Source organism: Colossoma macropomum, unplaced genomic scaffold (genome assembly GCF_904425465.1).
Source record: "Colossoma macropomum unplaced genomic scaffold, Colossoma_macropomum, whole genome shotgun sequence".
NCBI classification, from domain to species: domain Eukaryota; kingdom Metazoa; phylum Chordata; class Actinopteri; order Characiformes; family Serrasalmidae; genus Colossoma; species Colossoma macropomum.
The window spans coordinates 26,249,239-26,276,752 of record NW_023494798.1 but is presented as its reverse complement, the minus strand read 5'-3'; the positions used below and the strand labels follow the sequence as shown (position 1 = coordinate 26,276,752).

At 38.8% G+C, this 27,514-nt stretch overlaps 1 protein-coding gene across 1 annotated transcript in view; it reads left to right on the top strand.

Moving 5' to 3' along the window:
* The window catches only part of si:dkey-205h23.2 (CUGBP Elav-like family member 4), a 204,574-nt gene that overhangs the window by 117,463 nt on the left and 59,597 nt on the right, over window positions 1–27,514 (top strand). The window contains exon 3 of the mRNA XM_036585174.1: window positions 3,405–3,453. Within this exon, the coding sequence (XP_036441067.1) occupies window positions 3,405–3,453 (49 nt within the window). The remainder of the gene's footprint in view (window positions 1–3,404; window positions 3,454–27,514) is intronic.

Genomic DNA, 27,514 nt, shown 5'->3' with positions numbered 1-27,514 from the left:
TGTTACAGAAGGAGTAATAGTGAGTATGTATGAGTATATGTGTTGCATTTCTCTCCTGGGGTAGAGCGGTGTGTCTTGCCCAGTCTCTGATGAATTCATCTAATTAACTGAGCCTTGATCTGCTGGTTAATCCTTTGCTCTGTAATAAGGGATTAAAATGCTGCTTAAACCACCTGCTGTTACTGAACTGCCAGACACTGGCTGTACACGTGCCTACAACTACTCATCCATGAGTCCGTGTGTATGTGCACATGTGCCTGTACAGTTTGTGTTTTCACTGTCCTCAAAACTATTCTCATCTCTGAGAGGGGAACTTTATAGTACAATGGTCACATCATGGAACTGAATTTTCATCATTTATTTTAAATAAAAGATGTGATTTGATGTAATTTGTAAATGTTGTCAAAGTTTCAGAACATCCAGTTCATTCCTCAGTGCATACAGTCTACATATAGAATCTAAACTGAAAAAGCAGCACTTTTTTAAATGATTGTTTTTCTGATGTCACAAAAAACTACATCTATCAACCCATTCAGTCTAGAGCAGTTTATCTCTGCCCATTCATAATGAAGTTATAAGGAGTGTGTCAGCCCAAACTGCTTTTTGAATTAGACGCAAGAACAAGAAAAGTGGTCATTTACATATGAGTCTGCGCAATAATGAAGGTAGCCTGTTTAATTCAAATGGATAAAGGGCAGCTGAAATTTCAAGTGATATACAATAAAACAAAATGTGTAAAAATTGAAAATTAAAAATGTTCATGCCATTGTAATCCAAATTCATCATATGTCTAGATATTTATTACTTGTTTTAAAGTTGATTCAATCATTTTTTCAAAATTTCTGCATTATTCAATGTGCAGTCATTCAGAGTGGTTTGGTGTGAAATGCTTCATTCAGGAGAAATTTACCAACTCAGAATTGTTCAAAGTGGTGGTGATAGGAACCAGACATCTGAAGAGTTTACTGCCTGTAAACACTCCCTCAAAGAAAGTTATTACGTGAAATGGTTACGAAACATCGCCTGACCCTTCATGGTGGTACATGTAGGGCAAAACAGTACTCAAAGAAAATTGTTGGTATTTTTTTACCACTGTTTTACTTTTGTTGAAATTAAATGTAGTGAAATGGTCAAATTACAACTACAAATTACAATTCTGCACATTTTAATACTGTTCACTTCGCTGAATTTTACATGTTATTTATATACCGCCACGGTGTTGTATGCGTGTGTGTGTGTGTGTATGAATATATGTATATATATGTGTATATATATATATATATATATATATATATATATACACACACACACATATTGTTTTATGCATTTATCATTTTTTTCATTTTTTTATTTCCAATTAAATATAGGGTTTATATGATTTGCACATAATTGCATTCTGTTCTTATTTACATTTTGCGCAACTTTTTTGGAAACGGGGTTCTATATAATACATATATATGTGTGTGTGTGTGTGTGTGTGTGTGTGTGTGTTAAAATAAAAATTGTGAAATAGAAATCAGAGCTAATTTCTTTACTTTTAAAAACTACTCTGAATGACTTTGTTTACATCTCAATACTTACATTACATAGACAATTTGAAAAATTCCCCTTTAAGTACATTTATTTACTGAAATTATCTCATTACACTGACAGATCATTTTAGTATCTTCAAGCATTAATTCTAATGATCAAAATTCTCTGCCAGGGCTGTGAGATGATTTCACTTGATAAAATACTTTACAATACTTTGAATACATACAAATGTCATGATAAGAAATATTAGATATAATGAGTACGTTTGAGGGGCAAGATATTTTTTTAGAGTGAAAGCTCTGAGTTTCTAATGTTTGAAAAAAATATACATATAGAGGAGAAGACTGCCATTGGATGAATACCAGGATTGTCACAGGAAGGGTTGAAGGTGTAACTGGGCGTTGGCTGACTGGCGGCAGCCAGGGGCAGCGGGGAAAACTTTTTGTCACACTTGCTAAAAGAGGACATTAAAGTGGGACAAGGGAGAGTGGTGAGGGGGGCACAGGGGGGCTTGTAAAAAATCGGAGCTTTTCTTGAACCTCATTGGGTGCACAATGAAAAAGGGGAAATGGGGAGAAGGGAAGATGCCGTGTGCCAATTCGCTGGACCAACGGGCTGCCAGCCCATTCTGCCCCGTTGCTTAGCAACTCCTAGTGTACCCTGGGCAGCTTAATGACTCTTGTTGCCGCAGCGACTCGGAGGATTCTAACGGGGCAGATTCTGGGAGGTTGGCGACCAATCATGTGAGATTAGAGCACTGAGACTGACTAATCAGCAGGCAGGGGCCTGATGACCTTAAATGAACTCCAGCCAAACAGTACCTCTGCTGCTCTGGTGTAGTCCATTCATTTCTATAAGTTTTAGACGTGTCTAACACTAAAAACCTCTTACTGTTACAACAAATGTAGTGTCTTACAATAAATGTCACAAAATGTATTTCTCACAATGTACTCACACTATATACCATATATTCTCATAGCACAGAGGGTGTCTAGTCTATGAGGTGATCTAATGACGTTATTTGTAACCATGCTGTATTTATCAGTGTATAGTGTGTCCACTCTTTGCCTTTATTACAGCTTCCATTGTAGTCAAGAGACTTGTTTTCAGTTTTTCAAAGAAATCTTCAGGGATGTTTTTCCACACTTTTGAAATTTAGTCTTAGAAGTTGTTTGCATTTTCTGCCTTTCACAATCCACATAATCCTGAACACATTCGGTGATGTTGAGGTCTGGACTCTGAGGTGGTCGGTCTAGTATTCTGATAACACCAGCAGCTTTTTTTTGTTCATTTTTTGTTGTCTATTTCTTTTCTCAGTAACAGCTTATGACAGCTCCACATCCTTTCAGACCCATAGTATTGAATTGTCTTCTCAAGAAGGATGGACAGAAATACATGTGGATTTTTTTCAGATCTGATGCTGGAGTGAGGAGTGATGAATATTTATGAGTTTGTCTGCGTGTGTCCATGAGAAGTAGCTGTTTCGCTCCATTGTCAGTGTGAATCGGTCATTCTCGGAGGCCAACTCTAGATTGATTAAATGTGCCAGAATGACCGTGACCACACAGGAACATGTGTGGGTGTGTTTACCCTTAAGTCACTCTGTTTGTTTTTGTCTATGTGACAGTCTGTGACACTCTTGAGACACAAAGGGACAAAGCACTTAACTCACATGTGCATCCACACACACACAGTTGCACACAACTTTCCATCAACGTGCACTAACCTTTGCGCTCTCTCTCGCTCTCTCTCTCTCTCTCTCTCTCTCTCTCTCTCTTCTCTCTCTCTCGCTCTCTCTCTGTCTCTCTCTGCTCTCTCTCTCTCTCTCTCTCTTTCTCTCTCTCTCTCTCTCTCTCTCTCTCTCTCTTCAGATGAACCGGCCCATCCAGGTGAAGCCAGCAGACAGCGAAGGACGGGGAGGTAATTAACCTTCTTTTACATACATGAACGAACACATTCACATTCACACCTCCCCAAACATGCCCATGTGGATGCTATGCAGCATGTGTAGAGTGGCATTAATATAGGTCAAACACCTCTGTTGACTCTCCATCTGTCTGGGCCTTCCTGGTTCACTGTCACTCGGCCCAGTTCAAAGACACATTAGGACTTTTTACCCTTCATGTTCCCGGACTAACAGCTCCTTCTGATTACAGATGAGACATGCGTTTAAAAGTCCTTCCTCCAAATGCAGCTACACAAGCTCTTTTTTTTCAAATACACTTTAAAAATGAAGGTAGCTAGAAGGGTTCTTTGGAGAGAAGCCAAAGTAGAACCGTCTTTAGTTCTCTAATGAACCTTTCAGTGGATGGCTCTTCAAAGACTTGTTGTAGATGAGAGGTGTGAAGATCCTAATTGTTTTTAATTTTTTACCCAGTTTTTCTCCCCAGCTCATGCCCACCCACTAGGTAGGTCTCCATCACACAGTGCTCCCAAGCTGGGAGGGTGAAGCCTATATGCTTCCTCCAACACAATGTCACTGGACAGTTCAGTGAACTTGGAGGAGAATGTTAACTCCCAATTCTTTTATATGAGCTAACAGAAATCGTGTAGGCTAGCATTGCATTGATGGATGGAGGGACAGGGAGGTCCATCCTACCCACCCAAAGACAGAGTGACCTGCCCACAGATGGCTGTGGCATTTCTCTGCCAGCATCTTTGTATAGAGAGCCCTAAGAACCTTTTTTAATGTCTACAAAATCTCCACATAATACAAAAGTTCTACACTAATTATAGGTTTTGCCTACAAGCATACAATTGCAAATACAGTTGCAATAATGTAGCAGAAGCAGGTCATGACTAAGCTGGGTTCAGTTTTGAGAAAGCATTCTCAATACTAGTTTTGTTTTGCAAACAAAATTGGCAATAGCATGCTTTTGTGCCTTTTATAGCAGACAGTAGTAGCATGTTGCACAGGCTTGTGATGAACCATGGGATCTGTATTGCATGAACCATGGGTTTGTAAGTTTCTATGTAACTGACAAAATTAACCGCCATTGTGCCCAGTGGTAAACAAAAATGTTCCAAAGCTCATACATTTTGCTATATGCGCATTTTTTCTTCAAATGTCAATGGATCCTCTGAATTAGTAGGTCATTTTTCAGTCCAAATACTAATAATACTAAATACTCACTACAAGCAAGCTAGCCCTCCTGTGCATTAAAATGTCTTATGAAAGTAAAACTACTATTAAACACCTTTAAGTAAGAACAGCAGCTACTCAAAATGTAGGCCCTTTCTGTCAAAGTTACTTAACTACCACGTTTGACAAAGCTGGCTGGCTGTGTGTGGGGTATTTTGCTGAGGTAATCTTACATGTATTAATTTTTGTATTTTGATGCTTTAACAATCTCAAGAATGTTTGTGAGGCAAAATATATTGACTTTGGAACATTTCTGTTTATCATGGGCCATGTAATTTTCATGGAAAATGTAATTTTCTTTTTGCCATAGAGACAAACTACCTCAACTCGGAATTGCTAATATGGGCATGATGACAACTATAGAATGGTGCACAACTAACAACTACAGAGATTGACTATAATACTTTTGGTTATGTTGAAATTTCATTCATTTCTGGTGTTCATTTTCCTACCATCTCAAATTCCACATATAAATGCTTTTAGTTCAGTGACAATGACATTTGGTAAGATTGAGTGTCATTTGATAAATGAGTTTGTTTAGAATTTTAATTAAATCATGCTCATCCTTGGTTGTAGTGGTTAAGGTATTCTATTAAGATATCACTACATAGCCCTGACAAATCAGCAACAACCAGGACATTTTGTCATGCTGGTAGAACTTCAGTAAATGCCAAACTTGTCTTCACTGCCAAGCGAGTCACTCTAACTACAGAGAGAAAAAGACAAATGAGTTTCCAGCCCACCAATCTACTCTGCTGATAAGCATTGGAAATTAACACAGAATTAAAATGCGAGCTTGAATGTAAACAGACATCCACCACATGTTTGACTGGACTTGGGAAAGTAGGGGGAGCCTGAACATTTGTTATTTCAATGAATTCATCAGTTGTTTTTAAATATGTGCCAGTCTTATATCCTTTTAATTGCACACTTTAAAGCATTCTTGAAGGACAGAATCTGGATAGGGAAGTAGGGTGTTAGTCTTGTGTGGGATTGCCAAAGAGCTCACAGAATTAACAGATTTTCTTCTGTGGTGCACTGCAGTTCTGTGGTACAACATAAAATCATTCTGCAGCTTTGCTCATTCCAGGAAATCTGCATTTGTGTTGGTGGCAGTGTGTTACTCTCATAAAACCAGGCACTCAGCACTCTGAGATTCAGACTGAAAATCAACCACAATGACCAGTGACTGAACTCTTCAACCTGCTGTTGTCATGCAAGTTGTAAAAGCTGTATCTGGCTGGCTAGTATGATTAGAATTATTATTATTTTGTTTAGGCTTCACACTGTACTTTATGGGTGGTGAGGTTGCCCTCTGCTTCTTCTCCTTCTTCTCTGTCTTCTTCTTGTTTGTGTTCTTGTTTGTCTTTCTCTCTTTCTTCTTGCTCTTCATCATTATTTTCATCTTCGTCTTCTTATTATTATTTATCATCATCTTCTCCAGGTGCTGCTTTTTGTTTGTGTTCATGTCATTATTTTCATGTATTTGCTGTTTTTGTTGTTGTTCTTCATCATCTTTTTGTTTTTCATCACTTCTCTTTTTTCTTCTTCCTCATTGCCTTTTCATTCTGCTGCAGCTTTTTTTGTGTTATGTCTTTGTGTTTATGTTGTTACTGATTTTTTTTTTGTTGTCATTGTTGTTATTGTTTTTGTCCTTTGTTCTTTATTGTCATCATCATCATCATCGTTATGACAATCAACATCTTTTTCTTCTGCTGCTGATGTTTCTCCTTCTTCTTCTTCTTCTTCTTCTTCTTCTTCTTCATGTTTTCATTATCTTCATTATCATCATCACGATGACAATCACCATCTTTTTTTTTCTTCTGATGGTGCTGTTTCTTCTTCTGTCTCCTTCTCCTCCTTCTTCTTCTTCTTCTTCTTCTCTTTTCTTCATTTTCTTCTTCTTCGTCTCTTTTCTTCATTTTCTTCTTCTTCTTCTCTTTTCTTCATTTTCTTCTTTTTCTTCTTCTTCTGTCTCTTCTTTTTCTTCTTCTCCTTCTTCTTCTTCTGTCTCTTCTTCTTCTTCTTCTTCTTCAAGTTTTTCATTATCATAATCATCATGAAAATCATCTTTTTCTTCTGCTACTATTGTTTGTTCTTCTTCTTCTTTTTTTTCTTCTTCTTCTTCTTCTTCTTCTTCTTCTTCTTCTTTGTTTGCTCAGGTGCTGTGTGTTTTGAATGAGTTGCTGATTGACAGTAAATGGTCCTCACTTGATGACAGTGAGAAGTTTGTGTTGTTAGTCACAGTGTTGGCACGGATGTGGTCTGAGTGTGGAGTTTGTGATTTACAGGGTTGTGCGTGAATCAGACGGTTTGTTCTGTCACTCTAATCCCATTCACATCAGAGTGCTGTCAGATGGCCACTTTAATTAACCACCATCCAAAAACAGGCCAAGCAGTGACATGGCCTGGGCCTGAGCCAATCAGCTTTCTCAGCCAGATAAATTAGACATGGTGTGTAAAAGAGAGAGGATTGATGAGGCCAATATCAATTACCATTCTCTTTCTCTTTCTGTCTGCGAGATGGAGGGAGAGGAGAAATAGAGCAGAGACAGACAAATGAAATACACAGGGCTCTGGTGCCTGAGGAGTGTCAGACAGACTCTGTAGTGGGTGGGTGTGTGTGTGTGTGTGTGTGTGAGAGAGAGATAGATAAGTTGAGTGAAATAGGGGGTTCCAGGCAGACTGAACAGAGATGTTGAGTTGTAATGGTGGCTGGACTTGAGTGGACAGAGCAGGCAAGTGAAGAACTTCTCCAGCTGACAATGACAGCAGATTTACAACTCAATTTAGAGGACAGGAGGGGGGCAGCTCAGAAAAGAGAGACAGAGACTTCTGCAGGTGTCTTAGCATTCACATCTCAGTGCATTGTGCAAAAGCATGTCTAGATACTCTATCAGTGCATTCTGACACCAAATACACAGTTTGGCATTCAAGTGAGCATTGAAACTTTTTAGATAGACTACAGTGTTACTTACGATCTTCATTCATATTTTGAAGACACACCTTCTTTAAGCATCTTTTATTTGAACATATGCAAAAATATCCTAATATTTTTATATATTTTGATGAATCTACAACATAACCATCTTTGTCAAACCATCTTCTCAAAGTTGGATGACTACCTCTAGAGTCATGCCCCGCTGTACCACTATATTGTAGAATTGGATTCTGTCCACTCTGTATTTCATGATATTGCCCTTGAATAGAAAAAGCTACAGAGCCCAAACAAAAACTCCAAAGAGCCCTGCCAACACAATTGGTTTGATTACATGCGATTGGAAAGGTAATGGATTCACAACGAAGGTGAGCCAGGCAAGATTTCACAATGCGCTTTTAGACAATGGAAGGTTAGAGAGAAGCCAGCTGTCATTTGGAAAGTGTTACAGGATGACCAGCAGAAGGAACAACAGTTACATGGAGAACAATTAGCCATGAAGTGCATTGTAGTCCCCTCCTCTCCCAAACCCAAACAAAACTCCTCTGCTAAAAAAGTAAGCATAGAGATGCATATTTAAAATTTGAGCATTTTGATAAATCAGAGCTGTTTTTGAACAATGCTCATGTTTGGAGAAAGAAGGGTTGTGAGTATAATCCAAAAAACATCATACCCACAGTGAAGTATGGAGGAGGGAGCATCAACCTTGCTGCGCCATTAGGCGTCATCAAAGGAAACATGAATGGAACGACATACCGGAACATATTAGAGGAGAATTTAATCTCATAGGCCAAAAAAGAAGAGAAGACAGAGGTTTTAATTAGACAGCAACCCCAAAGACATAATAAAGAAATGGTTATATATAGAACCATGAACACTCAAAGAACCATTTGCATGATTAAATGTTTTCGTGAAACATTCTTCAGATTGCAGATTGCAGAGTGGTGTAGGTGATTCTATTTAGATCCTTATTGAAACGGGTTCTATATAGCACCAAAAAGCGTTCTGTTATTGTTACCATGTGAGACCTGTAACAATAGACAAACCCTTTTCAAAAAGGATTCTATATGGAACCATCTACAACACATTCTGCATTAATCTGAAGAACCATCTCACTATGCAAAGAACCCTTTAATCATGCAAAAGGTTCTTTGAGTGTTCATGGCTCTATATAGAACCCCTTCCTTTACTAACCCTTGAACAACCATCTTTTTTTAAGTCTCAAGTCCAAAAGAGGGAGCCTACAATGCTACAAAAAGTTAGCTATTTAATTACATCTTGCCATAGACTTCTCAAAGCTGTAATAACAACAGCTTTGCAACAAAGTAAAAGTGTTATTTATTTGTGGTTTTCCCATTTGTGGACAAAATATTGAACAAACGGGTGTCTGGATTCTTTTGGACATATCCCAGATATTCAGTTAAGGGACATATAAGGTTGCTGTATGTGGCAGCAAGGAGATTTATTGCAGCTATGTACATTACTCTCGAAACAAGTTTCCATCTGGGTTATTTTTATAATTACAGCAGTACAAATAAGCAGTCATCTATTAGAACCACTACAAGATTGCATTCTTATCATTTTCTGAGGCCTCAAACAGTTCTTTGATTCTCAAAGCCTATCCTTGAGTGTTGGCAACCCCAAGAGCATAGCTACTTTTCTGTTCCCACAGACAGAACATGGAGGCAACATGCTTTACTCTGTGACTTCAGCACCTCCAGGAACAGTGCCTCATTCATCACACAGACATCAGCAATTATCCATCATGGATGGCCACAGAGGGGTCTCTATTGTGTGCCTCCGAAGGCATTAGGGCCCATTAGTGGACTCCATACTGCCACTCCAGCAGACACCCCCTCATCCCGCTCAGTCCCTGCCCCAGAGAGATGGCCCCTCTCTGGGGAGGGACAGTATGTGTCAGGATGATGAGCTGGTGGAGATACTAGGTTTAGGAATAATTCTGGTTTAAGACAGCATGATCCTAGAACATCATCTCCAGTATTAATGTAGCATCCAAAGCACTATTTGGATTAGCTTTAGAACTGGTTTTTACCAGGTTCTGTAACCTAATTTAAATGATTTCTTGCAATTACCACATTGAAACATCATTACATCATTACACCACGGGACACACTCAATAACAACAACAACACCCCACGTGGAGTGTATATTAGCAGGTTTTGTTATGAAATTATCATGAGATAAGTAACATAACCTATGTTACTTACACACATTGCAGATTTGTATGGGATTAAAATCACTGATCTTGGCAATCACTTAAATTACAGTACCTGCCCAGGTAAAAGTGATCCAGTCTCAATAGGGCTTAAAAAAATCATAGTCCTGTGTATGCTGGTATTTTCCCTACTTCATCTAAGTAGTCAGCTAATTCCTTTGATGAAGTGGGAGTTTTAGAGGGAACACGCAAACGTGCAGGGCAGGACTTCTCCAGGACCAGGGTTGGAAACCACTGATCAGATTCTCACTTTAGGCAATAGATAGACTTATTTTGCCAAGGAATATCTCAGATATCATTGATGAGAAAGAGAGACTAAAACATCAAAACAAAACTTTTTCCAAGGAAATCTTGGAGGATGGTAAATGAAGGAGTACACTCTAATTGAAGCAAGCTAACCAAATGTGCAAAAAGAAGCAAATTGACTTGATCAGTGATAAAGATTCTGTGATGTCCTTTATAACATCATTGTCCTTTTCTTTATTTTATTCTCCTATGAATGATTTTTATCAGACAAGCTCTGGCCATCCCCTGTATTCTCTCTCCCTCCTCCTTTTATCAGAATGCTCTGATTCCAATTCTCTGATATGAGAAATGCAATCAAGACTGACAACCGTTCGCCCACAGTGTGGACAGGGTCTGAATAATGTGCATTTAAACCATTAAAGCGAGCCAATTGGCCCCGGCCCATACCAGCTAGCAAAGTGCTGCTATCTTGCCCACCCGGCGGCCAAGAGAGAGAGAGAGAGATGAAGGAAGAGATTGGTAAGGTTTAAAAGAGGTGTGGAAGTGGAATGAAGAATTGGGGAAAAGGCAGGCTGCAGGAGCAGGAGAGATAAGGACAAAAGCAGGTAGAGTTGCATTTTCAAGTAAGGTAGTAAAGAGGGGGAGCAGGGGTGTCCTCTCAGTGATATGCAGGTATATGAAATGTACCCACAACGAAACCTCTATGACTGGCATATGCACACTTTAAAATGCACAGTGATACATGTTTTGGGTTACTATCACTAAAATGTTGGTGCAAGAAATAAAAGTATTGAAAATTGAAATCTTCTTCACTCCTCATCAAGTTGGCTGATGAATTGAAACAAAATCTTAATGTATTCTACAAATGCAATTCATTTGAGCATTACAGTGTAGTACTGCAGGAATGTTTGCACATTAAAAAAAAATGTTTGCCATGGCCAGGTTGGTTATTAAGGCCATCATGGGCTACTATGCCTATTTAGAATCTTAAGTTTTTAATTTTATTTAATACCAGTCAAACAGCATTTTATCACCAGTTCAGAATTTTGATTATCTCTTTAGTGCAGCTCAGCTAAATATTCTCTTTTCATGCTCTATTGAAGCAGTGAAAACATTGTAGAATATGATGCATTCTGGATATTAATTTTGTTTTGTTTTCTCAGCTATTATAGAATCAGAAGCCTGTTTTTCGCTGTAGAGTCAAATGGTTCTCAGGGCCATACTGTGCTGTTCCATGCTGGTACAGACTTGTGAGACCAGCTTCTGCTGTGCTGCTAAATCAGAACTAGGAAATGCTGAAGAAAACTATACAAAAGAGTGGCCAACTGCTAACAGCCAAATACCTACACACACCACCCACCACAAAACACCATGGATGACTGGCATACCAGCATCCAAAATACAACATGTGCTGGTTTTGCTGGTAATCAGCATGCTGGTACCTGCTGGTTTTTCTGGCATAGTGGCCACATATTACAATCATTTTATTCATGTATTTGCAACAAAATTGGTTTTGTGTTATTGAAAATAGTCATTCCAAACGTTTGAACAGTGATTCCAAGTGTGTAAATGCTAGTGTAGGTATTTATTATTATTGGTATTATTGGTGTTGTAGTCAAGGCCATTAGAATATTCTAATCATAAAATAGACACATTCTAGAATGTATATTGTAAAACATTATTAACATTGAATAATATGTAGCCTAAAAATATTATTATTAATAATCATATAATAGTCTTAGTCCAACTTTGCACTGTTGTTTTTGGAAATAAAGTGATGTTATTATCTGTTCTTTCTTCTCTGAAACTTATTCAGTCACCACTGAAAGTCACCTGAATATAAACCAAACAACATACACCCAATTTAATTATTGCAATAATAACATTCAGATCTTCCCTCAGGTGATGTTTAAAATTTGCAACCAATGAAAATCAATAAACAAATAATACCCAGGTAAGCCATAGTGGAAAGGATCTCTTAGATCCTCAACCAGCAGTGAGCAACCTTTGTTTAAACATGTAGAGAAAGGACTGTTTTCTTCTGTTTGAAGGTTTTGTTGATGTTGAATAGTGATAAAACAATGTTCAGTTTCCAGTCAGCTCAGACAGAGACCACTTCACCCTGAGACAGAAACAAGACTAACTTAAGGTCTCAAGTCTGAGACCGGATGTGAGTACTACAACACTAGGTATTGCAATTTTTATGTACATGTACGCTACACATTTTAGATACATCACAACGTAATAGCTAGGTTAGTCTTGCTAGCAACTCATCATAGCACTACTTAAAACTAGATTACATCAGTGATTATGAAATGCAGTTCTCAAAGGCTCACTCCAGCAGCATGTGCTTTTTCTTCACAAGAATCTGGTTCATCACATATCATCATAAAAAGGAATGGAGATGTATTTCTCAGTGTAAAATTATGCAGAAATACCTACAGCAATCCGTCTCCTTGTTTGACTCTTCATTGTATAAATATGTGCCACATAATGAGAAAAGAAAGTTTAAATGCGTTTAAAACTTTTAATTTAGTGCCCAAAATACTGGTGTCATCACTAAATGGTGAGCTTTCCAGCAAGGATTGTTATGCAGCAGCACAGATCAGTCTTCGACATCATTAATCAGCTTTAAAACTCCGATGGACGAGTGGAGTGGGCCTTTAGCAGTGAGGCAGCAGAGTGAATCTGGATAGTAAATCAGCCTCCTGTCCTCTAGCTGACATTTTAGTCTCCAGTGCATTCTCCCCCTGTCTACACCTCAACTTTCAAATTCGCCTACCCTCTCCCAATCTCTCTCTCTTGCTCGCTTTCTCCTCTCTCTCTTTCTCTCTCGCTGACCTTGTCCTCCCCTGTGTCTCTGGAAGAAAAGATGACTCTCCATTATCTATGATTGGAGATGGCCATTATCTAAACACAATCTATGAGGCAAGTCTCACTTCACAGAGCGGCACTTCTTGTGGGGTGGGGGGCCATTTTGTTGGGAAGAGAGTGGAGTTTCTGCCATTTTCCCTCAACTGAACTTCAGTGTTCTGTTGTTGCATTCATTGTTTTCGTTTTCCATATGTGTCACTTTACAGTTATAGCATAGTACTTGGATTTTAATGCCTTATATATTTATACATCTGTAAATATTGCATATTGCACTGCCACTTGTTTATATACCAATGCATATTGCACAACTATTAACATATGTTATCGTTTATAGTGTATAGTCACTCAGTTCATTCACTGGATGTGACATGCACCTTTGTCACCTGCATAATATTTATGCAATTTTACTTATTCTTGTACTGCACATTATATTTTATGGTTGTGTTAGTATATTTTATTATATATATTTACTTATTTACTTACTTATTACTTATGCATCTGTATAATATTGCACGACAATACTTTTGCTCTTGTTTTGCTCTTCACTGTACTTTGTGCTGCTGTAATAGTCAGCTTTCCCTCTGGGATTAATAATGTTAAGTACACTGTAGTTACTGAATAATTCATAGTAAGTAACTGAATAACAAGCAGTAAAAATTAAAACATGTCACATTTAAATTTTTTTATGTACATTTCACATTTATAGCATTTGGTAGATGCTCTTATCTAGCATGACTTACGAGTTAATCATGTTGCAGAGGTAAGCAAACATAGCATTTCCCAAGGACTTGTAGTGCTTGAGGTGTGCTTGCCTAAGCAGGGAACTGATTTTTCTATGTAACTATTTATTCACAGTTATGTATGGCTGGTGCCCGTTAAAATGAGTCAATGGCTTAATTTGTACCTGGATCCGGATCCTCCGAGCACATGTTTTAGTGGATCTGGCACCTTGTTCACACAATAAATACATTGATGTGACAATGTGTAGAGAAATTTTATGAAAAATCATAGTAAAATTTTCTACATACAACTCACTATAAATGACAACAAAACAACAAAATGTGGAAAAGTACCTTGCTCTGTCTTTGTGCCATGGCACACATACACTTGCCGTTTTAGCTCTCTTTGGGTATGCATAGTCACAGAATCAGTTAAAAACATCACCGATGCCATTTATCACTCGCGAATGCACTACTACTGCTGTAATTCTCCATCTCCATCTCTCAAAAGAGTTCAGTAATGCTGAGCTAAACTACTGGCTTGTGGCTTCACTTTGTTAACTACACATGCAGTAGAGGCTGTTGGTTTTGTTTTGGGAAACCCACATGTAAGAGAACATTCAATGCTTAAGAGCCTTGTTAACATCAGATTCAACATTACAGAAAAAGCCCACACTGTGGCATGTCTAATGCTTTTTTTTGTTGTTGTTTTTGTTTTTGTTCTGGGACCTCCCGCTTCACTAACCTGCTGGATCCATCACTAATCAGAGTGTCGGGACCTTATCATTTACAAATAAAGCCCTGAATATATTCAATATTTATTTTCCCTAAATCTATAAAACTCTCTTATACAGTCTTTTCATGTCAAAAGCTTCAAAAGCTACTGTCAAAGTAAATGTAAGTTAATATACACTACATGGACAAAAGTATTTGCACCTACACATTACACCTACAGGAGCATTTATGACATTGCAACTTCCCCTCTTCTGGGAAGCTTTCTAAAAGATTTTGGACTGTGTCTGTGGGAATTTTTGCCCATTCATTCAGTAGTGCATTTGTGAGGTCAGACACTGATGTTGGACGAGAGGGCCTGGCTCACAAAAAAAGGTGTTGGATGGGGTTGAGGTCAGGGCTCTGTGCAGGCCAGTCAAGTTATTCCACACCAAACTCACTCAAACCATGCCTTTATGGACATTGCTTTGGGCACTGGGGTTCAGTCATGCTGAAACAGAAAAGGGCCTTCCCCAAATTGTTCCCACAAAGGTGGAATCATACAATTGTTCAAAATGTCTTGGTATGCTGCAGTACTAAGATTTCCATTCACTGGATCTAAGGGGCCTAGATCCAGTAAACCCCTTAAAAACAGCACCATATCATTAACTCTCCTCCAGCAAACTTTACAGTTGGCACAACGCAGTCAGGCAGGTAATGTTCTCCTGGCATTCGCCAAACCCAGATGTGCAGTTCTTTTGCTGATGTTGCTTCCAGGGGCAATTTGGAACTCTTTAGTGAGTGATTCAACAGAGGATAGGCACTGTGTGCTTCAGCACTCAGCAGTCCCACTCTGTAAGTTTGCGTGGTCTACCTCTTTGTGGCTGAGCTGTTGTTGCTCTTAGATGCATCCATTTCACCATAATAGCACTTACAGTTGACAGGGGCAGATCTAGCAGGACAGAAATTTCACAAACTGACTTGTGGCAAAGGAGGCATCCTGTGACAGTGCCATGTGTAAAGTCACTGAGCTCATCGGCACAACTCAATCTACTGCCAGTGTTTGTTTATCGAGACTGCAAAACTATGTGCTTAATTTGATCCACCTGTTAGCAATGGGTGTGGCTGAAACACCTGGACTCAATAATTAGGGGGTGTGTCCCAAAATATTTGTTCATATAGTGCAGTCACCCAAGTCAGAACCTGCTGGCAGGTCCTTAGAGTTTAAGGGGTTAATGAAAGAAACCTGAAGTATTAAACTTAGTGGTTGCTGCTTATTGAGCTGCTGGTCTGAATAACACATGGGGCACTAAGAAATCAGCATACAAAACCACAGTGGTCTGCTTTTCAACATGACCTTACTGATGTGTCCCTGACATACATCAATACTGGACATTCTAGTTTTAGCAGCTGTAAAATACAAAACTTACCTACAAAAGGACAGAAAAATCATTTTAGAAAGTAAACAGCTCGGTCATATTTTTAGCTTCATTCTAAAGCTGCAAGCATAATTAGAGTCCTTCCTCACTCATAATTTGGGGTTTAATCATTTCTAAATATTTGGTTTAGTGAGGCTGTGATTGCTCTGGAGAGATTAAGTCAAACACAAGCATTTGAGCAAAGGCCAATTCTTATGTGAAATTTCATATGCCAAAAATCTTATCTCTATGCTATGTCAATTACCACAAGATGTAAAATTCACAGAGAAGAAAAAGCAGTCTACATAAGGCTTGGATGTCAGACTAAAGTACTACTCAGCTGGGATTAGTATTATATGAGGAGATGTAGAAACATAATTATTACCAGAGTTTCTCTGTAATATTAGTCCTGTCCAAATCTACTGTGACAGTACTTCTTATGGGCTGTGTGTATCTGCCTTTGTAAAGAATATGGCAATACTTGCCTACTATAAAAGGAACCATAGAAACATCAATCGCATGCAAACTGGCATGGGTATGGAGGCATGTGAGAAATAATTTACTTGTATGCTTTAAGGCTCTAATCAAGCTGATATGTATTGTTTTCAAATATATAATGCTGAATATTAAAAAGTGCAAATCTCATTGTGGTTTTATTTGATGTGACGATATTGATATAATTAATGGCAGTGCTAAGGACTTTATAAATGAAAATAAGTACACATCATCTACAGGGAACACACTTCTGCACATTTTAATGTACAGTTACTGTTTATTTGCTGAATTTAACATACTGGGAAATTCAAGTATAAAATATGGCTATTGCAAAATTACACATTTTATATTTTATCTTTTATTTTTTCCCAATATGTTAAAATCAGCAAATAAACAAAGTGTACCCCAAAATTTGGAGAAAAAATTTAATACTTAAGTTTTCTGTAGATCAGTAGTCACCAACCCTGCTCCTGGAGATCTACCTTCCTGTGGAGTCTAGATCCAACCACAACCTCTCACACCTGCTCCAGATAGTTAACTTCTTCAGACGTGCCTGATTGGCTGGATCAGAGGTATTGCTGTTGGGTAAGTATGTTAGATGCAAGTTGGAACTAAACTCTGAAGGAAAGTAGATCTCCAGGAGGATGGTTGGTGACCGCTGCTGTAGATGATGTATTTTCAATTGTAATTTGATTTAGGGTGTTCAAACTTTTGCACACAACTGTATCTATTAGCGAAATGAAAATTGGTCATATGCATTAAAGATGTCCTGTGGTAACCACCAATAATGTAAGGGGTAAAACGTATACATGTATTGTGTTTATTTTAAGCTATTTTAGGATTTTAGTTCAACTTTTTGGAATTTTGGGTTCAGTTTTGGTCAAGGATTCTCATTTGGTGCATCACTAGTGCTGACAGCAAAAATGTCAAACACAGCAGAAAACAAACCTCACAGTAATGTTTCTTTACAGACTTATGTCCAGAAAATATATCCCTTTCACATATAACTTAATGCATTAATAGACTGACTGGAAGTTTCTACAGTTTCCACTGAGCATCACAGTCAAATTCCCAGTGTGAAACATTTAATTTTAGGAGCTCGCCTGGCTCCTCTCCTAAGGAGATATGTCTGTCCATTTGTGGCCTTTTTCACCTTTTGACTAAAACTTTCCTTCACTTAGCCAGAGTGTGAAGCTGACAGCAGCTCAAGCTGTCCTGGGCCTCTCAGTCTCCCTCTCCTCAGCAGGTGGACGCTCTGAAGGCTGCTGGGTAAAAACAGGCTTGGCCGCCACACGGGATTCACCACCCATGTGCATCTCTTAGCCAGGGAGGGATCTTCACCAATCATCATGCAAATGAGGCCCTTCAACCGAATCCCAGACAAAGTTAAAGCCAGAGCGTCTGCAAATGCCGCTTTTTACACTCCCCTTCAAGCAGTTTTCAATCTCAGGCTCATAAAAGCAATAACTTACCGTTTGCTTGGAATTAATTTAGATTGCCTTGTAGGAGAGGGATATTGCACTAAGCAATGTCGGCTCATTTTCGAATGGACAAAAGTTCATAGGCCTATATTTGACTGGGGAAAAGGAAGCGATTACACTTTTTTGCTCAACAGACTATTTTTTTTTATTATTTCCAGAGAAAAATGTGCAGCCTAATAATGAGCAGCATGAACTTCATCCCAAGTTAGGCGATAATGTTACTGTTAATAACAAATAATGTAATATTAGATTATTAAATGAGGCATGATATGCACATGCAAAATATGAACCAATTTGAAAAGATGTCACCTATTAAACCTCACAAATTAACATATTAATTTGTGGGAAATGGAGTTTCAGCTGAATGTACTGATGAAAATTGCTCTCTGAGATTAGTCACTATTTTAGGCGCTCAGAATTTGAGTAGAACACTATTAAAAATAGTGAATTAAGGTTGTTCACTTAAGTAATTTTATTAAACCAGAAAATAACTTGCCAGATCAGAATCAGTTTATTTGAATAGAAGTCTGATGATGTTTTTTTCTTTATTTTTTAAGTATTAAAGTGTTCGTTTATTTGTGCATGTATACATACATTTATATAAAGAGTAAGCTGCTACACAAAACTGGTCAACATCATAAAGTAGCAGTACAATAGAACCTTTGTGCCTGTGCTGATTGGGCTACACACAAGTAAACGTCAAACAAACATCCTACCATTCTTGCTAGACTTGGCTCTGAATCATTATGCTATAACAAATAAGCCTGTTTAGAGCCAGCATCAGAACTAAATCACAAGTGGGGCATTCAGAAGGAGGGAGTAGGGGGATGCAGCATATGTACGTGGCTCAAAAAAATATATATAATTTTTTCAATTCAATATTGTCGCTGTCCAAAGAAAACCATATATCTCCATTTTTGTCAATTTTTATTTTTCTACATCATTTCAACATTCCAGCCATCCTTTACACTGTGTTTCATATTGAATGGACCAATAGAAATGCTCTAAAATCACTTGGAATAAAATCTCTTTACATTAACTTACATTGAAAGGTAAGTGTTTTTGGTCTCTCCTGTAAAGTTACTATTTTGGAGATACTTGTTTTTCTTTGGACAGTGACAATATACAGATTGCAGGTTGTTTTTGCTATATAATTTTCATATATGGACTGTATGGACAGGGGAGTGAATGGTATTTGCAACAATTTTTTGCAACAATGTTTATAAACAACATCAAACTTTAATTTCAAACAGGTTGTCGAAAATTCACTACTCATGCACAGTTTCTTTCACATCTCTCTCTCTCTCTCTGTCTCTGTCTCTGTCTCTGTCTTTCTCTCCTCCTCTCTTCCCCTCTCCACTGAAAGCAGGGGAAATTGTCTGGAAAATGAGTGGCTGTCAGTCTGCTGCCATGTCCAGGCAAGTGGACGGCCCTCATTCTACAAATGCAAATAACAAAAAGGAGGATCAAAAGAGTTATCAAAACACTAGTGACATCTGACAATTGCTTGTCTCAGGAAGCCTTTTCATTTCAGCTCGCTATATTAAAAATTAATGGATTTCGCACAGACGCCATATGCTGTCAAGATTGATGCTTCTCTCAATGGAATAAAGTGCTACTTTTTCCGTCACCAATGCCTTTTTTTCCCCTCCCTCCCTTCTCGGATCTCAAATGGAAAGGGGATTGAGTTGTTGGGGAAACCTACTTAGACTAAGTTCTCTTTCCCTCCTTTGTTTGCAAATATGTCAGCCCTCCAAACAATTAGTTCCAGGCAGAAGTATTGAGTGGTTAACATGTTTTTTTAATGACTGCCACGTTTTTCCAGCAACTGCAAGCAAGCGAAGAGTGATTCCGGTTTTCCAATTCATGGAGAAAGTGAGCTATCGGGGAGGAGAAAAAAAAGCAGACAGCTGCCTCTGACGATAAAAGGCTCCTGCTGAGGGGCCTGTGGGTGTATTTCAAAGGCAGTGTATATGTGTGTGTGTGTGTGTGCATGAATGTGGTACATCAGAAAGCTTGATGCTGATAGTCTTGTTACTTGGCACTAGCTCTGGCATTTCCTGGCTCTGGCGTTCAGCACTGCCCTGTCATGGACAGAGACAGAGCTTGCACATGCTGATGAAGATACAGGTGGGTGATACAACATGCGGTGTCTCAGTAAGGTGTTGAGCCACCGCGAGCTGCCAGAACAGCTGCAGTGTGCCTTGACATAGATTCTACGAGTGTCTGGAACTCTACTAGAGGGATGAACAACAAGATCTTCCAAAGGCATTCCCTCAATTGGTGTTTTGATGATGTTGGTGGAGATCCATGTTAGTCCAAATCTCCCATCAGTTGAGATCTGATGACTGGAAAGATCATAGTATATGATTTACATCATATTCATACTTATCAGACCATTCAGTGACCTCTTGTGCCATTGTTGTCCTGGGAGAGATAGAGAATAGAAAAGTTTTATGATAGGAAAATTGATTTGGAGTCATCCTAAGTGAACAAGTGAACCCAGACCATGCCAGCAAAATACCCCCACAGCATGACAGCACTGTTAAAAATGAGAGGTTCACACAACTCAAACTTCTTAGTTGAGTCAAAACTTCTATTAGTTTTTAAGTTCTGCATCTCAGTTAGGTAAATAAAATGAACATGTTTTTTATACTCAGCTTCCCCACTAGCCAGGACTCTTCATCACACAATCCTGCTAGGCATCTTTCCTCTTGGGTACACACTTATGGACCTCCTGTTGGGGTGAAAGCTTAGTCAACTTCACCAATCAGGAACACACAAAGCAACTCAGATTTTGTGTCTATAAATGTTTAATACACTGGAGAAAATATTTGTTGTTTTAACTTTAAAGCATCATGGCGTAGTTTCATGTGGTGCAACTGTCTAATAATTCATCCCAACATCTGGAGATCATGAGTTTGATACCATAGCTGCCCATATCCAGAAGCCCTAAAGGAAAATATGCCAGATGGGACTGTGTGATCAGAGGAGTGCCAGCTAGTGGGGAAATTGAGTAAAAACTAACTGAGATGCAGACCTAGAAACAGTAGCTGGGAGAATCTTTGACTTAACTCAAAAGTTTGGTGTCCTCAAGTTGAGTCAACTCAAGAAAAGCCATGTAATCAGTTACTATATAATTTAAAGTTGAGCAAACTTCTCATTTTTTACAGTGAGAGCTACCAGACCACCCTCACTGTAGGGGTCCAGCATTCAGGCCTGTACTGTTCTCTTGGTGTACAGCACACATGCACTCTCCCACTTTTGGAGAATATGATGAATGATGATTCCTCTGACTATATAACTGTTTTCCACATCTCTGTACACCAGTGTTTATGATTTTAGCACCACTAAAATCTCAAATGTGCATTTGTTTTTTTCAATGAGGGTTTATACGTTGCATCCTTCCTAAAATCTTGCTAAAGCCTGATCATCACAGTCATCGGAAGTACTTTCATCCACAATTTCCAACTCTATTTATTGATGTTACTTTATTTGCTGTTTGTATTGAAACACTAGCCAGGTGAGCAGTCTTTGTAACTCAAGCTCCTGCCATCTGTGCCCCTCTTGGATCTTTTCCTCCACAGTTGAGGTCAGCTTGGCCTGTTCTGCATTGTTATACAAGCCACGAAGCATGGTAGGATGCTTTAACTATGATGCAGTATGCATGGAAGCATCTTTCTTTTTCTCCACTCATTTATTCAGGTCTTTCCTTTAAGCTGGCACTCTTCTGTACATCTACATAGCAAAGAAGAGGAGGCAGAGATGCAGTCTTTGGTGAACTTTTAGTGCTTTTAGGACAGGATGAGATATAGAACACAAAAAAGAACATGAAGCAACAAGGCAGAATGATAACATCCTAACCAAACATCAGAGAAGTAAGGCTTGTAATGTTAACACAGCCTTAGCCAAACACTGCAGCCCGTACTGCGAAGGTTATGAGTGTGCTTAGCGAGTAAAAGTCAAAGCCCTAGTGTGCACTGCCATTAAACAGCAGCCGTGCTTCAGTCCATGTGCAGGACATGAAGAATCCCACCATGCTCTGGATGGAAATCAAGTGACCCCTCTCAGTAACTATTGATTTAAATATGCATTGAGGAGTTGAGCTGAGCTGAAGGCTAAGCAGTGCTTTGTTTCGAGAGGCTTTTAGAGGCCATCTACTCCTCTTCATAAACGCACTCTAAAGTCCAGTGATGGGTAAAGGAGAGGCGGAAAAAAACTCAACCAATCAAATAGGATCAGCCTGGGAGACAGGCACAAACGGGGCTAATTAATTGAAATCCATATTCTTATGTGTATGTCTATGTGCCTGTGACTACAGAGCATAATAAACTACACTGGTTCTATAGTGTGAGTTTGTGGTGAGGAACATGAACCATAGAGAGGCAGAGAGAGAGAGGGAGGGGGGTTCAGAGAATGACGAGAGAGAGTTAAAGAATCAGGAAAAGAGGGAGAGAAAGAGAGAATGAGGGAAAGAATGAGAATGACAAATAAAAAGAGGGGATGAGAGAGAATTAGATAGAGGGAGAGAATTAGAGAGAGAGAGAGAGAAAGAAAAAGCAGAGGTCAAATGAGGTAGAGAAAGAGAGAGGGAGAGGAGAATGAGCAAATGAAAGAGAGAAAGATAGGAAACAGTAGAGAATACAAGAAAAGAAGAGAGGCAATTTAAAAAGAGAATGAGAGAGAGAGAAGGGATGAGAAAGGACATGAGAGAGAGAAAGAGAAGGAAGAGAATGATAGAAAGAGAAACAAAGTGACAGAGAAAAGGACAATGAGAGATGGAACAAAATAGAGAGAAACAGTGAGAGAGAGATAGAGAGAATGCAAGAGAGGGAGAGGGACAGAGAGAAAGAAATAAGGAGAGATAAAATGAGGGGAGAGAAAATGATAGAGAAAAGGAGAGACAGACAGGAAGAGAAAACGAGAGAATGAAATAGAGAGACAATGCAAGGGACAGTCACAGAGAGAGAGAGAGAGAGAGGAAGAGAGAATGAGAAGAAAGAATGATAGCAAGAGAAGCAAAGTGACAGAAAGGGACAATGAGGGAGATGGAACAAAATAAGGAGAGAAACAGTAAGAGAGAGAGAAATAGAAAGAGAAATAAAGAGAGAGAACGAAATAGAGAGAGACAGAGACAATGCGAGAGAGAGAGAGAGAGAGAGAGAGAGAGAGATGAATTATAACCAGGAGGTCTGGCAATGAAAAGATAGCGGACTACAAATTCAATTTTTCTCTCTGTCCCTCCCTGAGGAAAAGCTCAGAAGAACACTCGCTCACCCCCTCCCAACATCTTCCACTGAGGGTGATTTATTTTTTTAGCCTTTGCTAACACGTTGGAAATGTTCTCTCATTGTTCTCATGGCTAGTTAATTAGCCTTGTAAAGCTGACATTAGGTCTTCGAAAGGCCCCCGATGGGGAGTGAGTCTGCATCCCCTTAAGGCTGGAGCACCACGGGGGCACAAGCAGTGCAGAGAGAAAGAGATAATGAGAGAGAGAGAGCATAGAAACAGAGAAACTGCCTTAGTTAATCTGAAAACACTGTCTCTGCCTTTTGAAATGTAATGTGGAAGCAAAAAAAAGAAAATGGTAATAATTTGTACTGAGTATTTCCAGTGCTACTTTAACTTATGCTAAAGAATATTTTATATTTGTGGCTAAAGTTCTCTTCTTTACACTCAGGTCCACTGTTGGTTTCTGGACAGCTCCCACTTCTCAGTTTTGAAGTTTATCATTTGATTTAAGATCAAAAAGAGAAGAATAGTGCCTCTCGCTCAAAAAATGAAACGTTATTCAATTAAAAATGTTGTCGAGTGGTTTCACACAACTGTGTAAAGTAGTAAGTAAAAAGTGATTTTAGTACATTTTAATTAACTGGACTGAACTTTTCAATGTATTTCTCTTAAATTCAGTTTAATATGATTACATTTAACTAATGAAGGTAGAAGAAGCAACATAAGATCAACACAATAATCTGATCATAATCTGATTATTCAAATGGACATGCAAACGCCATACTCCGATCTAAAAATCCAATTAAGAAATCCCAAAAAAGAGCTCAATAATCAGATTTCTCAGTGCATGTATACTCTTACTCTGATTTCTTTCAGATTTCTCAGTCTGCCTATGTGCGAATACAAACCGAAAATAAGCAAGCACGTTGCTGCGAGATGGCAGCAAAACACTTTTGGAGCGATGATGAAACCAACAACATGCTTGACCAAATGACGGATTTAAATATTCTTTATTTTCTAGAGGATGGATGTTCGTATTTTCTGGTAAAGTGGCGTGATGTTTTTTTTAAAAAAAGCTGCAGCATGAAGTTTGATTTTTGATTGATTACTTTTACATCACATCTTCTGTGAGTTTATTGGCTCATTGCAAAGCAGAAATCAGATTATTGTCTGACTCAGGTAGACCCAGAGTTTCCCCAGTATCTGATTACTCAAGTGCATGTACACGCTTTGATCGGATTACTGACAAAATCTGATTTTCTGCAGTTATCATTGTAATGAAGTTGCTGTACTACCCAGCTGTTGTAGAAACATGCTTAACAGTAGAGAACATAGTAACTTGCTCTTACAGCCAACACAAATGAGGTTAGGTGGTTAATCAAACAATGGTAAAAAAATGTACACACAAGTGAAGGCAGACTGTGGAGAAGATAATACACAGAGGGTGAGTAAACCAAGCAAAACGATTTTCAAATAGATGGTGCCGGAGCCAATGGGAAAGATGGTGAACAAAAAAAATGTGTTTCATTCAACACAACTGACACAGTTTTATTCAGCTACATGCATTTGTTGAGTAATGTTAAATTAATTAACTCTAACAATAAAGTCATTTAATGTTAAACCTTATTCTCCTTCAGGGGAGATGTATCATTTGGTTGCCTAACAATACCCAAAGGAGCAGGACAGCGTCACAAGCAGAGGTGGGTTAGATGCCTTGCCCAAGGGCACAACCAAGAGGTCTGTCATGGGATTTGAACCCACAGCCTTCCTGCTGGCTCACCCTGCCTGCTACTAGGCTACCTGCAACCCCAGTTGTATTTATTTGAGTGTTCCTTCAACACACATCACTTGCTATGCTGATAGCCGCTGGATGTACTAAGAAGCTCGGCTGTAATTCTACAATTTTATGGCCACTTTATTACACACTTATCTCTGTCTTTCTGGTGTACATTTTTCTATCATTTTTCCACCGTGCAGTGCAGTACAGTATGGTAACAAGCCTGTGGTCATACAGTTTTTCATCATTTCCACTGCCAAGTGAACCATACCATACCTGAGTACCCCTGCTGAAGGTTAGCCTTCTTTCTGGGGTACCAAGCAAACTGATCTGAGACATATGAGTGAAGCTAGAAACAATGCAATAATGATGAAATAATGCAAGTGAAGCTAGGTCAAATGCAATCAATACGGAATTATCATCCGCCATTGATCTACAGCCATTTCTATAAAACACCAGCCAAACAGCTAGAATCACTGTCTGTCAGTGAATGCAGAGTAAGAGGTAAATCAGAAACTTTTTGATTATTGTCACTTTTTTTCTCACTCTAGCATTGGATGAGCAATCATGTGACCATTTAACTACCAGAGAGCCCCGTCTAATTTCACAGTACTGTTGTAGATGGGAAACAGATACAGGTACTCGAGCGGGGCATGGGTCAAGTCAAGTCAAGTCAAAGTTTATTTCTATATCTTTTTACAACAGGCATTGTCACAAAGCAGCTTTACAGAAAAATCCGCGTCTAAGCCCCCATGAGCAAGTCAGTGGAGACAGTGGCACGAAAAAACTCTGTAAGAACAAGAGGAAGAAACCTTGAGAGGAACCAAGACCCAAAAGGGGAACTCATCCTCCTCTGGTCAACACCAGAAAGCCAACAATAACAGCAGAGAATGAGATTTGATCATTAGTATAACATACAGAAAAAGGAGAAAAGCAGGAGAAGCAATGTCTGTGATTACAAAGATGCTGCAGTATCATCAGGAGGGTCAGTTCATGCAGGTGAGGTACAACACTGCTCAGCAGGAAGGTCCATGATGGTCAGACTGGTCCAGAAGGCTGGCGAGCAGTGGGCACCTGATCAAGGCAGATGAAGCAACAGCATCAGACTGCACAGAATGGGCAGTTCAGGTAGTTGGGTATTTCTGGGTTTGGATTAGTAACAATGCTGTACTGCAGTGCCCGGTGGCAGATCACCATTAGAGACTGTTGCTCTTCTGTTGATGCACAGTGTGTGTTGGCCACCCTCTAGCTTTTCATCAGCAGTCAGTTTGTAAACATAAAACTAGTCTTGTCTGGATATATTTGAGCAGTGGACAACTCTCATCCTAGGTGACACTGACATGTGTAAAATTACATCTGGGTTGTGAAAAACTGAAACAGATGTGCTTAAACTTAGAAAGAGCACCTCTATAATAGGTATTTCTGATAAAACAGCCATTTGATTTAGATTGTTATTATTAACACTGCTACACATGCTGTATCATATGGTCTAAACACACACACACACACACACACCTATATATATATATATATATATATATATATATTATATATATATATATATATATACACATACACACATTTTTTGGGAGTGCAGTTGCCCACCTAAGTGATAGAGTTCCCCTTTTTACATTCCTATCCCTGACACCTACGCCCACCAACACACAGTTCCTATGATAAGCCTTCCCACATGGTCATAGGTTTATTATACTCATGCCCATTGGTGTGGGCAGGTGTGTGTGTGTTTAGTCATGCACATCTCATTTGAACTTTAAACATGTGAAACAGGTTGTGAGAACTCACCTCACAGTGAGGAAACCTGGCCTTTATTTAGCTCGGCTATGTGTGTGTGTTTGTTTATGGCTCCTTATTTCTGATGTTGCCAGTATTAATAACAGCATGATGCAATTTTACAAAAATTTATAACATATTTAATTTTTTGACATTGCAATAAATAGAAGTCAGAAGTGCAGACTCGAACCTGTGGATACAGAGTAAAAGTAATTATGTGTTTTACTATGTAATTAATGATGCAGTTATGTAATTACATTTAAATAATTACATAATGTAAATCAACTCTAGACTTGTAAGGGTTGAATTCTAGACAACTTCACTGCCATCACTACATGAAGTGCAATTTTACAAAGCACAGTAAAGCTAGCAGGATACCTCAAACAAAAAGATTTCAAAGCAAAACATCATCTTTTTGCCTAAAATAATGCAGTACATTGAGTTTGTATAGTGCAGTGTGAGCTGGCTGCTAAACAGAACTTCTAGTCACCACATTGTTTGTTCTGGGACCTTCCCCTCACTGTGACCCCCATGGTGTCAAATGGTCACTTGTGTCACTGCACTGTACCTCTAATGGTACTGAGATGCGCTTTTTAAGGAAAGAGTTCCTTTTACAAATACCTGTGTAATCAGTGGTAATGTTTTCTTTCATTGTTTGAAGTACATTGCTGTCTTAAGAGTAACACAAACATAATTTTAGACACAACCATAAAATCTTCAAATTCTCATTTGACTGCAGAGCGTCTCAGTTTGGATATGAGAAATCTCCCTTAAGACAGCGGACTTTGTGACTGTTTGGATCTCACACAGTATTCTTTAAGGATCTCAAAATTCTGCCCTCCAGATGTTTGTGTTTTCTTTTACAACTTAAACTTTTTTTTTTACAATATTTACGCTAGTTGCACAGATACCAGAAGAGTT